This window comes from Plecotus auritus (genome assembly GCF_963455305.1).
Source record: "Plecotus auritus genome assembly, chromosome: 2".
Classification (NCBI taxonomy): Eukaryota; Metazoa; Chordata; class Mammalia; order Chiroptera; family Vespertilionidae; genus Plecotus; species Plecotus auritus.
In genome coordinates, this window is record NC_137771.1 from 97,473,536 (window position 1) to 97,485,800 (window position 12,265).

At 44.4% G+C, this 12,265-nt stretch overlaps 1 protein-coding gene across 3 annotated transcripts; it reads left to right on the plus strand.

Annotated features, from left to right (window-relative positions):
* Positions 1-279: 279 nt before the first annotated feature.
* Positions 280-10,057, plus strand: LOC308242901 (leukocyte elastase inhibitor-like). Of its 3 annotated transcripts, none has more exons than XM_080657681.1 (8): positions 280-391; positions 917-987; positions 1,550-1,724; positions 3,411-3,548; positions 4,114-4,231; positions 7,315-7,457; positions 7,544-7,711; positions 9,134-10,057. In XM_080657681.1, the coding sequence occupies exons 3-8, from the start codon at positions 1,557-1,559 to the stop codon at positions 9,533-9,535; spliced, it is 1,137 nt and encodes a 378-aa protein (XP_080513807.1). In that variant the 5' UTR covers positions 280-391; positions 917-987; positions 1,550-1,556; the 3' UTR covers positions 9,536-10,057. The 3 variants fall into 3 exon arrangements, with proteins under 3 accessions (XP_080513807.1, XP_080513808.1, XP_080513809.1); XM_080657682.1 differs by having other exon boundaries at positions 359-788; XM_080657683.1 differs by lacking the exon at positions 280-391 and adding an exon at positions 417-467.
* The last annotated feature ends 2,208 nt before the right edge of the window (positions 10,058-12,265 follow it).

Here is a 12,265-nt window from a genome sequence, read left to right on the forward strand (position 1 = left end):
TTTGCCCTCTAAGAGGTGATAATTATGTCATCTCAGTGATTCACACTTAGGCAAGAACTAGGCCATCAGGTCCTTGTCAGAGATTTGAGTCCCCTAGACTCAAAATGGTGCTCATCTCCTGAGTAGTCCACCCTCATCTAGGCTTCTACTGGCAGTGCCCAGACTCCTGCTGTGCCCGCCCCGCTGCCCCACCCTGCTCCTTCTGTCGCTCCGCCCCAGCACCCCGCCCCCCAGCGCCGCCCTTCTTCCTCTTCCCCTACCGCCCCCCAACCCCGCCCCGTTCCTCCTCCTGCCGGCCCAGAGCTGCACCCGCGCAGGGACTATATAAGGGCGGTGCTTGCCACTGCGGGTATTGTCAGATTCCAAGTCCCTCCCAAGCAGCCAGCAACGGGTGAGGTCCGGGCACCAGGCCCATTAGGGAAGTGAGACGGAGCCGGTAGGGGCTGCCCAGGGCTGGGATCTGCCAGGTGCCTACTCCTCGCTCAGCCCTGGCCTTCAGTGGCCTGGGTACCCGCAGCCCCTGCCCTTTCTCTGGAATTGCTGCCTGAACTGCTCATCTGAGCAGGAAGCGACACCAGAAACATCCCCCACCCAACCCCCTAATCTGGGGCGCAAGGGCCAGCTGGCCTGCCATGGACTGGATGCGGCCTTGTGGCTGGAAGCCAGAGCCAAGCCTGAGATCATAATATTTTTATTTCTTTCTCAACTCCCTGCCTCCCTGAGCAGTTTGAGACAGTTTTTAGGCAGCCCAGGAGGCATAGCTTTTCATTGCTGTGGAGGGAGGGAAGGTAAGAGGAAGAGAGGGAGGGAGAGAGAGAGGGAGGAAGGTATGGAGGGAGGGAGGGAGGGGAGGCCAATGTGATCCTAGAGGTTACTTTCCAATAACAACAGTAATAACTCCATGTATTACTTACAGGGAAGCAGCCAGCACAACTATCCTTCCTTGCCCATCTCTGTGGAAACAAGCTCTGAGAGAAGTCAGGATTGGTAAGCAGGCTTCTGGGCTGAGGAGGAAGGCCAGTCACCAGCGCCTGAGGGTGTCAGAGAGGATGCTTGTCCCCTGCTCCTGGTGGGCTGCACCCCGACCCTAAGGCCCGTGCTGGGTTTTCAATCTCTCACTTCCTATACCAGCCTCAAGATTTGGGACACTTCACCTCTCTAAACATTAGCAACTGAATCTTGAAAATGAGGAAAATTGATCACTTTGCTGAAACTTGCTTTAATGCGGAGTTGGTAGCTCTGATTTTCTAGTAGAAAATTATCATTTCTGGTAAAGGGTGGGAAATGTGTGTGCTCCCCCGCTGAGTAGGAAAGGCCCAGTCCTGGCTGCTGAGTCTGCAACGCAGCGCCCTCTAGGATCCCTGGGTCCTGTCCCAGGTCGCTGATGGATCCTTGTCCCGTTCCCACCTGTGAGCTCATGGGACAGTGCTCTTGCCCTCCTGAAAAAAGGAAAGGAAGTACAAGTTTCGGGTATTTCAGGGCGAGGAAGACGTGGAGGAATGTCATTGCCTAATTTGCTGGTGTGCTAGGCCTCTGTCCTGTGTTGTAGCCTCACCATGGAGCAGCTGAGCTTGGCCAACACCCGGTTCGCAGTGGACCTCTTCCGCACCCTGAAGGACAACAACCCCTCTGGGAACATCTTCATCTCCCCCATAAGCATCTCCTCAGCGCTGGCCATGGTCTTTCTGGGGACCAGAGGCACTACCGCGGCACAGATGTCCAAGGTCAGCAGAAACTAACAAAAGGAGTCTGGGTTCCCTGTGCATCCCTACTAGGAAGGCGTGCCTTTGAGCTCTTACAGGGTGATTTAAACACTGTACTTGTGTGTTCCACAGCTATACACGACGAGGCCAGACTTCCAGAAAAGCCCCAAGAACAGTTCATTTATATGCAGGCTTTCACTCATGATTGAGTTCTTACTGAGCACATACTATGTGCCAGGCACTGTTTTGTGTTTGACTGAGGATACAGCAGTGAAGAAAGCTACGAAAGCCCCGGTGGTGTGCTGCTTCTGTTGCAGTGGGCAAATCTTTGAAGGCACCTCAACTCAGATTTTTCAGTTTCTGCTTTGCATGCAACCCGCTACTCATTAATAAATGCCTGCTATGTAATGTTACGTTTCAGCACAAAATAACACAGGGAATGCACCACAGTGGAGAAGTTGGCGGTGTTGCCTTTTAGAGGGAACAGGGCACCATGGGATTATATACTGCTGAGGCCTAGCCCGGTGCCTGGCACAAGTGCCTGTGTGGGTAGGAGGGCCTGAAGGAGAGGAAAGAAGTGAGGTACGGCCGTTGCAGGGACAGGGCCAAGCCCTGGGTGGTAAGGCAGGTCCCTGTTACAGCGAGAAGAAGCAGTAATGCCTGACCTTCCACACGGCCTTCATGGGTGTGGGGCGCACCACTGTGCTGTGTGGTCTTTGGTGAATTCTGAGAGGGGAACTCTAGCTCTCCCTAAGTAGGGGAAATATTACAAGGTGCCAGTAACTGGGGAAGGTCCAGCCTTGGATTCAAGTTTATCCATCTGTTCCAGCTCCAAATCTTTTATTTCCTCATTTTATGAAAAACCAATGGTCGTTACCACTGCAGACATGAAAGCATTTTTATATTTTCCAAAACCCACTTTTCATTTTACCCCCTGGTAATAATGGTTAGTTGCTTCTTGCAGGGTAATGTCAGCTTGTATTTTGAGGTTTATCCAGGGACTGTATTACCTCAGCAAAAAATAGTTTTAAGGGTTCCCCTACTTTTCCATTAAAGCAGATCTATCATAGCAACTGTGCAAATATTCCCTATCTTGGTGAGTAACTGGACTTTGTACATTGCGTAAGTTTATTCTTTGTGTGTTAAAATAAGGAACCAACCCAGGACTCATAAAACCATAAAGGATTCTTCATTTGTAACATGAAAATTAAACTTTTGCTGAATGTTAAGTTTATAGATGTTATTTTTAAGTTACTGATGCTGATAGTGTATTTTAAAAATCCCCTCAATTCTGTAATATTTTTGTGCTCCCACATAGGGGATGATTCTTAATTTTACTGTTTATTTCTGAGAACTTTCAGTAAAACTCTCTTTGATACAGAATTTATATATGAATATACCAGTTATGGTTTTCTTTGGAGAAAAAGCAGACATAGATAAATATTTAGCCTATTAACCACTTACATCCATGGCACTATAATTATAAAAAGAAGTGATATAAAAAGAGACCATAATGTAATTATGTCTCACAAAGCTATAAATTTTAGATTCTCTATTCTTTTGTTCTCCAATGAAATTTTAATAAAGTATTGGGCTGGGATTATTGATAATTAGTAAAATAAGTATTAATTTAATTTGATAGAAGCAAATGTCAAGGAATCCGTTTCAATATAAATAGCAGCAGAAAGAATGTTTTCTCTATTTTAGACTCTTCACTTTGATGCGGTTAAGGAGATTCATTCCAGTTTTCAGAGTCTGAATGCTGATATCAACAAGCGCGGAGCTCCCTATATTCTGAAACTTGCTAATAGGTTATATGGAGAGAAAACCTATGAGTTCCTCCCTGTGAGTACTTTACATTCACATTCTAAAACTCACGAAACAGTGCAGACATTTTCCAGCACAATCAAGTCACAGAAGTCAGTTTTTATTTTTATAAACATTCAGAAAACAATACAGAATTTAAACATATGACAGTATCCCCATTAATGATTCAATTTCATTTGATAGTCTTCATAGGAGAAGATTGACCCTGGCTGTTTTTCTAAAGCAAGAGTAAATTCCATAATTCACTTCCAAAAACAATCAGTGTATACTTACTTATTTATGAAAATGTTAGCCAAAGGTTAGAAAAGAATTGGTAAATTTTATGCAACACCAAAATTACTGAACTGTACACTTAAAATGATTAAGGTGGTAAATTTAATGTTATGTGTTTTTTACCATGATGTAAAAAGTATAAGGGTTAGAATTTTTTTGTTACAATGAAGTTTATGTCTTTTAGGACAATTTCCATTACTTTTAAGGATTTTATAAAACCATTTCTGTATGTAGTAGGAGTTATTCGGGGGAGGGTTTTTTTGTGTTTTTTGTTTGTTTGTTTGTTTGTTTACCTTTTTATTTTAAACAGGAGTTCTTAGCTTCAACCCAGAAAATGTATGGAGCTGAACTGGCCAGTTTAGATTTTCTGCGAGCCTCTGAAGATGCAAGAAAGGTGATAAATGAGTGGGTCAAAGGGCAGACTGAAGGTAAGAGAGTGGGCTGAATGTAGTCATTCATTACACACTGGGTGTTCTTTTCCTCCTTCCACTTTCCCAGCCTGCAGATGATTCCCTGCCCTTTTCCTGTGTCCTCACCCTCTCGCTGGGGCTAACCTCTGCCACTGCCCAGTGCCAGACAGCTTTTAAATGTGAAAATTCCTCAAAGTGGGAACTTCAACATGCTTTCACTGAAGCAACTAAATATTTTCCCCATAAATTCACAAAACCACATTTTAAAATTAAAACTAACATTGAATGTAGGATAAAAAGGATAAAGCTTTGAGGAAAATGCATCCTGGCCCAAATTATGGAAAAGAATCCTGGGTCCATCACATCCACAATGACTGGAAGCTCAACCACACAGAAGTCAGTCCTGCAGTCAGGGCTGGGTTGCCTTAGCGACCCAGCACTGACTTCTATAAGTGAAAGCATGGTGACCCAGCACTGACTGCTGAGGGGGCTGCAAATCAGGCCTGGAGAGTGGCCTGAAGAGAGAAGCAGGGTCTGATCCATAGCCTCTGTGGCAGCTGTTGATCAGCACTTGCCTCTCTATTTCTCTCTGGGCCTGGCCAGCAATTGCACCTCCATTTCTCTCTAGGCCTCCACCAGGAATGCTGATCAGCCCCGCCTTTCTGATCAGGCCCTGTTGATAGGCCCAGAGATGCTGACTGGCATAGAAACGGACCAATCAGAACCAAATCTGGGTGAACTGTGAGGAACTGATGACTGCCTAGGAGGCAGAGCTTTTGATGATGACTGGCATAGAAACAGACCAATCAGAACCAAATTGGCTGGCAGAGGAGGGCAGTTGGGGGCAAGATAAGGCCTGCAGGGGAGGGCAGTTGGGGGTGAGATCAGACTGGCAGGGGAGGGCAGTTAGGGGTGATCAGGCTGGCAGGGAAGGGCAATTGGGGGCGAGATCAGGCCAGCAGGGGAGGGCAGTTGGGGCAACCATGCTGGCAAGGAAGTGCAATTGGGGGTAAAACCAGGCTGGCAGGTGAGGGCTGTTGAGGTCGAGATCAGGCCGTCAGGAGAGGGCAGTTAGGGGCAATCAGGCAGGCAGGAAGAAGCAGTTAGGAGTGATCAGGCAGGCAGGCAGAGAGGTTAGGGGCAATTAGGCAGGCAGGTAGAGGCAGTTGGGGGTGATCAGACAGGCAGGCAGGTGAGTGGTTAGGAGCCAGCAGTCCCAGATTGTGACAGGGATGTCCGACTGCTGGTTTAGGCCCGATTCCACAGGGATCAGGCCTAAACCAGCAGTCGGACATCCCCCAATGGGTCCCCGATTGGAGATGGTGCAGGCTGGGCTGCCCACCTCTGTGCACAAATTTTGTTCATGGGGCCACTAGTCCTATATAATAAAAGCCTAATATGCTAAGTGTCTGGTCATCCAGTCAGTTGTCTGTTCAACCAATCAAAGCATAATATGCTAATGATATGCTAAGGTTACTCAACCGCTCACTATGATGTGCACTGACCACCGGGGGGCAGAAGCTCTGACAAGTAGATTAGCTTGCTGCTGGGGTCCGGCCTATCAGGTCTGAGTGATATGGGCCAGACACGCCCTGGCACCCTCCTGAGGTCCCTTCCTGGCTGGCCAACCTCCCACATCCCTCCCCTGCCCCACGGAGGGACCTCAACAGTGCACAATTGGGGCCAGGGAGGGATGTGGGAGGTTGGCCAGCCAGGAAGAGACCTCAGGAGGGTGCTAGAGCGTGTCTGGCCCATATCACTCAGACCTGATAGGCCGGACCCGAGCAGCAAGCTAACCTACTGCCTAATGCCTGAAGAGCCAGTTTTTGGCCTGATCCTGCTCAATGAAGAGGCTGCCCTTGGTGGTCAGTGCATTGCCACAGGGGGAGCACCACTCAGCCAGAAGCTGGGCTCATGGCTGGTAAGTGCAGCAGCAGTGGCAGGAGCCTCTCCTGCCTCCATGGCAGCACTAGGGATGTCCGACTGACGACTTAGGCCCACTCCCTATGGAGAGTCGGGAGTCCCTAAGCTGTCAGTTGGACATCCCCTGAGGGCTCCCGGACTGTAAGAGGGTGCAGGACAGGCTGAAGGACCCCCCTGCTCCCCTGCGAGTGCACGAATTTTGTGCAATGGGCCTCTAGTCTATAATAATAAAAGCATAATATGCTAATTAGACCAGACAACCTTCTGGACAAAGCCACGGTGGCAGGGACTGAGGCAGCTGTGGCGGTGGGGGCGAGCCACTTGCACGATTTTCATACATGGGTCCTCAAGTATTCTCATACTTGTGACACAAACTGCTGTGGCCATAAGTATATGGCAAATGTCTTGTCTAAGCTGTCGGGGTGGCTCCATCTCAGCTGTTTCTCCACCACAACTCTCTCTAACCTCGTCAAGGTCTAAGGCAAGGCACCTACTCAACACCTGTCTCCCATCCAAGGTGTTCGTCATGGCTATGCTGTGGTCACAGGGGAACTGCTCTTTCAGAGGACTAACTGTCCTCGCCTTTGGATATCTGTTAAAATAGTTTCTGTGAGAGCAGCTTCCACTTGGAGGCTTTGAAGAAATGACTTATTTAAAAATCATTTTCATTAAGAAATATTTTTTATGCCTGCCAAAGAATGGCCATTCACAAAAGAAGGCTCATTGTTTCTCATATAATGCAGAGAAGATTGTCCTGTTTTTAGCTTTTAAACCCTTTAGTTTGTTAATTTACAGTTGAAACACACTGGAAGGGCTTCCTTAACTTAATACATTAATGGGAATTAAATATAAAGTATGAATTTGAATTGCATTTCAATGCAGTTTAAAATTGAAATGCTGCCAAAACCGGTTTGGCTCAGTGGAAGAGCGTCAGCCTGCGGACTGAAAGGTCCCAGGTTCGATTCCGGTCAAGGGCATGTAACTTGGTTGCGGGCACATCCCCAGTAGGAGGTGTGCAAGAGGCAGCTGATCGATGTTTCTCTCTCATCGATGTTTCTGACTATCTATCACTCTTCCTTCCTCTCTGTAAAAAATCAATAAAATATATTTTTTAAAAAAAATTGAAATGCTGATATGTGAATTTTTAAAAAAAAAAAAAACTTACTTTATTTCTTTAGGGAAAATACCAGAATTGTTGGCTGCAGGCATGGTTGATAATATGACTAAACTTGTGCTAGTTAATGCCATCTATTTCAAAGGAAACTGGCAGGAGAAATTTAGTAAAAAGGCCACAACTGATACACCTTTCAGATTGAATAAGGTGAGATGATGTAATTACAAAATTGCTCTTTGCTCTAAGAGAATGCAGATAATAATGTGAGTGACTTGGTTTTTTCAACTATTCAGAAAGACACAAAAACAGTGAAAATGATGTATCAGAAGAGCAAATTCCCATTTGGCTACATTGAGGACCTTAAGTGCCGGGTGCTGGAGCTGCCTTACCAAGGCAGGGAGCTCAGCATGGTCATCCTGCTGCCAGATGACATCGAGGACGAGGCCACGGGTCTGAAGAAGGTAATGGCTCCCATGCTCATGCTTCATGTTTCCGTCTGACACATCGGTTCTGCCTGTGTGTATGTTGTGTGGTAGTGGCCCATCAATGTTTGCTACTCTGAAGCCCTAAGATTAACTTTTCAGCAACTGTCAGTGAACAGTTGTGGTGGGGGACATCTAAGGATCTATATTAAATTTAACGTCAGTGGCAGCTCACAGAAATGTTCTTAAATGAACTTTAGAGAAAAGTGCAGTAAAATTAGAATTGTTTTATTGAAACCAATATATTAAAATTAAGATTCCCAAAACATTTATAGTAGGTAGCTTCATCTTGTACTATGACATCCTATTATTACAGTGCTCATTCTCATCACAATTCATATAGATAGCGAATTAAATTTCTAAGAGCTACATGGTAGAAAAGACCCATATGAAAGCTAAGCCTATTTTATGATATGAACTTTGTATGATGTTTCTATTTTATTTCAGTTAAAGGCAAAGACATTTCTTGTCAGGCTAGGACTAGGCTAAACTGTGAAGATTATGTTTTTTCTTTAGTGTCTCTAGCCTACTGTGTGGTTTTTCTCTACCCTCTCCCTAACCAAAATGTTATCAGGAAGAGGTCCAATATTAATTATTTGCATGTATAAAGTCTGTACTAAAATCAGTATGTTCCTTCTTTTAATTATATTTTCATATTTTTCTCTTCTCTGATTATAAAGAGAAATTCTCCAGCCTCATAAAAGAGATAATCAGCATCAGTAGAACAAGTGGAATGATGGGTCCATTCTAGTCCAATAGTAGTAGTGATATGGTAATATAATAGCTGACATTCTTGTGGCAATTACTGTGTGCCAAGTGCTTTGCATACATTAAGTCATTTAATGCTCACAATAGTGCCATAAGAGGTAATATTATTAACCCTCTCCCAATTTTAGATGAGGAACTAGTCCCTTTTCTTTTTTTACCCAGAAGCTAAATCTATTAGAGATTTCTTCAGCACAGTGAGTTCACAGAAAACCACAGTGATCAGTAGGGTTCAGAATAGAAGAAACAGAAGAATACTTTTGAATTTTACCTTGCACCAATCAACCAGTTAAAGGAATAACAGCCATCATGGCCTATCACAGTAATCCAGTGTGGTAGGGGTTTAGGAAAACCTGGGTGGATGGATGGGTGGGTGGGTGGATGGATGGGTAGTTGAAGCATCTAATGTCCAAAGTCCCTGTTACTTGAGCCCTTGATGGCTTGGAACAGAGCTCTGTTCTATTATCACCAATTGCTGAAAAGAAATGAAATCCTCCAAATGGAATCTATTTTGGCACAAAACATGAAAAAAACTAATTAGCAACTGATAACATGAGTCCATTCATGTAATTAATGTTTATTACCTTGCTTATGTGAAATAGTTCTCACCTCTTCTTTTGCCCATTCTCATTTCAGATCGAAGATCAATTGACCTTAGAAAAACTGCATGAGTGGACAAAACCTGAGAATCTCAGTTCCATTGAAGTCAATGTCCACCTGCCCAGGTTCAAGCTGGAAGAGAACTACAACCTCAACTCTCACCTGGCCAGCCTGGGTATAGAGGATCTCTTTAACAGCAAGGCTGATCTGTCTGGCATGTCAAGATCCGGAGATCTTTTTATATCAAAAATTGTCCACAAGTCTTTTGTGGAAGTAAATGAGGAGGGCACAGAGGCAGCAGCTGCCACAGCTGGAATTGCCAACTTCTGCATGCTTATGCCAGAGGAAAATTTTGTGGCTGACCATCCATTTATTTTTTTCATTCGACACAATCCCTCAACTAATATCCTATTCTTAGGCAGACTTTCTTCTCCATAGAGACTGTGGAAATCCAAGGCCAAGCTCACAGCTTCATCACTGGCCCTTTCAATGGTGATAGTTTTCATATATCTTCCGCAACAAATCTACCATCCCAAAATCTCTAACTTCCTTTGTAATGTCAGCTCTGTTAGCTGTTTACACCCATTAACTTTGGCATAGGTATCTATTTTCCTTTCTTTATATTGAAAAAGTTAGTGATTGCTTTTGAATGCACCAAGCAGATATGTAGATTCTTGACAGTGTAGTAAGCTAAGAAACTGCTGTACTCTCTTGATAGCCATCAGAAAATTTATAATACTGTAATTTATTTCACAGATAGATTTCTGGGAGCTATGATAGAGAGACATTCATTGTTGAAGGGAGGCTTAAAAACAGACATTTAATTGAAATATAGGAGAGCAGCCCAATTTATGAAGATAAATTTGCCTTGGCCAGTGTTTCTCACCCTTTGTTCTAAAGGATTGGTATTCTATTATAGCCCCTCTGATTTCAAACTAGTAAAGAGCTTATTTTCCTTTATCTACCTGGTTTGTAGTTTGTGTGGGATCACAATGAATGAAGAAGTAAGTGTCTTATCTTAAAAGATGCCATGAAACCACAAAAAGAGAAGTGTAGTAGGAGAGACTGTTAAGCAAGAGGGCGGGCAAAGAACACACTGTTACCAGCTTCTTGTGTGTTTTCTGATAAGGGCTCCTGATTTCCATCGTCTAGTCCAGACTGTGATAACAATGGGATGGCTTTATGCAATGCTGGATGGGGGAGGGGCTCTGTGATCATTATAAACCTTAGTCAAATACACTCCTTGGAATGGGGCTTGAAATGCTGCATTTTCTTGCTCCCACAAAGCTGGTGGGCTGGCTAATAATGTTTCCTAAGATTCTGCTAGCCAGACTGATCTCAGTCCTCTTCCTGTTCCTATCTGATCTCAGAAAAGACAGGACTAATGGGGTTCTTGGACTGACAATACTGACATCCATGATGATAGTCAGTGACTCCATAAAAGAAAAAGAAGATTTTAGCAAATCTGTTGACAAGCTTTTCTTCCTCTTTTCCTTGAAATACTTACAGTACTGGCTCCTACAATATTCAAGGTTCTCTTAGCTATAGGAAAAACAAGAAAAGCAAGTCATTGCATTCTGTAATCCTTCTCTTTGGGCTCTTATGCTAAAATCTACTCAGTGATTTAGAGTAAATTGTGCTAATCAGGTAGAAACTGAACTGCCTGGTCCCATGCAACTCTGCTCAAATCCTTCTCTTTATATATGAGAGAACAGGCTAGTGGACTATAAATAAATTATTGAAGGTTAAAACAACTAGTAAATTTCAGAGCAGAAACTAGAATTCAATAAATATTTTATGTGGAGAACATCTAATTCTTGTAATGGTGAACTAGGTAACTCAGACCTTTTAACACAACCAAAAAACCAAACCGAGCAAGCATGAGCCCAAAGGCAAGGGAGCTGCCATGGTTATGAAGTACTCAGCAATCCGGTGTAAATTGGTGACTACAGAAACTGGGGCCACTTTTCCTCCAGGGGCATTTTCTAATCCAACAGGGTAAAAGGGCATGGAGCAGGGATTTTGATGATGTTCAAGGCCAGGCTGGCAGAATTTTGGCCTGTCAAGTATGGGGACCCCATTGTGACCCTGTGCTTTCATTTGGCAACATAAGAACTACACTCTAGGAGTATGACTGAAGCAGCTCAGAATGCAGCCCTGATGTAAGTCCTTGGAAGTCCCCCAAATTCCAGTCCCTTGAACTGGATTACATCTATTCTGGTTTGCTGCTATCCAGAGGCATGTGGAAGAAGCAAACAAAATCATCCCTAGCGGAAGATTACCCATAAACCTCAAATTCCATATAATAAAAGTCTAATATGCAAATTGCCCCCTTGGGTGGTGGTTCCACCAGGAGTTCTCCTGGGAGACCAGGAGTTCGACCGCTCGCTGTGACATGTGCTGACCACCAGGGGGCAGTGTAGAACACGGTGTGCGTGGGCCATGTGGCACTGGCAACTGGCAGCAGTGGAGGCGCTGGCACTCTGATGGGCCCCGAGTAGTGTGTGAGCAGGACCACTGTGGGATGGTGGAGCAGGTGATTGGGAGGCACCAGGCCAAGGCAGGTGCGACCAGCTGAAATTGAGGGGGGCGGAGCCTCCGCCTGGTTCCCAGGTGCTTAGGGAGAAAGGGCAAATAGCAATATTAAAACATTTCTTCTAATTATTTCTCTTTCAATGTGCATGAATCTGTTCACCGGGCCACTAGTTATTTTTATAATCAGCTTTTTAAAATACACTATTTAGCACATAATCAAAGATAACTGGGATGGGAGAGCAGCTATGACAACATGAATAAAAATCAGGATGAAAAAAATATAACGCAAACAGAAGTACAGGGGTTTTAAATATTGGAAAAATCACACACAACTTATAAAACAACACTGTTTTATCAAATTGATAAAAACCGAAGTTAAACATTTCAGCAGATAACTAAAAATTTAAAAGATACTGCATATTTGAATAAAAATGAAATAGAGCCCAGCCAAGTATGGCTCAGTGGTTGAGCGTTGACCTATGAACCAGGAGATCACGGTTTGATTCCCAGTCAGGGCACATGCCTGGGTTATGGGCTCGAACCCCGTTGGGTGTGTGAAGAAGGCAGCCAATAAATGATTCTCTCTCATCATTGATGTTTCTATTTCGCCCTCTCCCTTTCTCTCTGAAATTA

Excerpts from the sequence above, each read along its gene's own strand:
- LOC308242901 (XM_080657681.1), top strand. The coding sequence starts at position 1,557 with ATGGAGCAGCTGAGCTTGGCCAACACCCGGTTCGCAGTGGACCTCTTC. Across the intron at positions 4,232-7,314 it reads GGTCAAAGGGCAGACTGAAG|GGAAAATACCAGAATTGTTG; the intron begins GTAAGAGAGTGG and ends TTATTTCTTTAG. Across the intron at positions 7,712-9,133 it reads AGGCCACGGGTCTGAAGAAG|ATCGAAGATCAATTGACCTT; the intron begins GTAATGGCTCCC and ends TTCTCATTTCAG.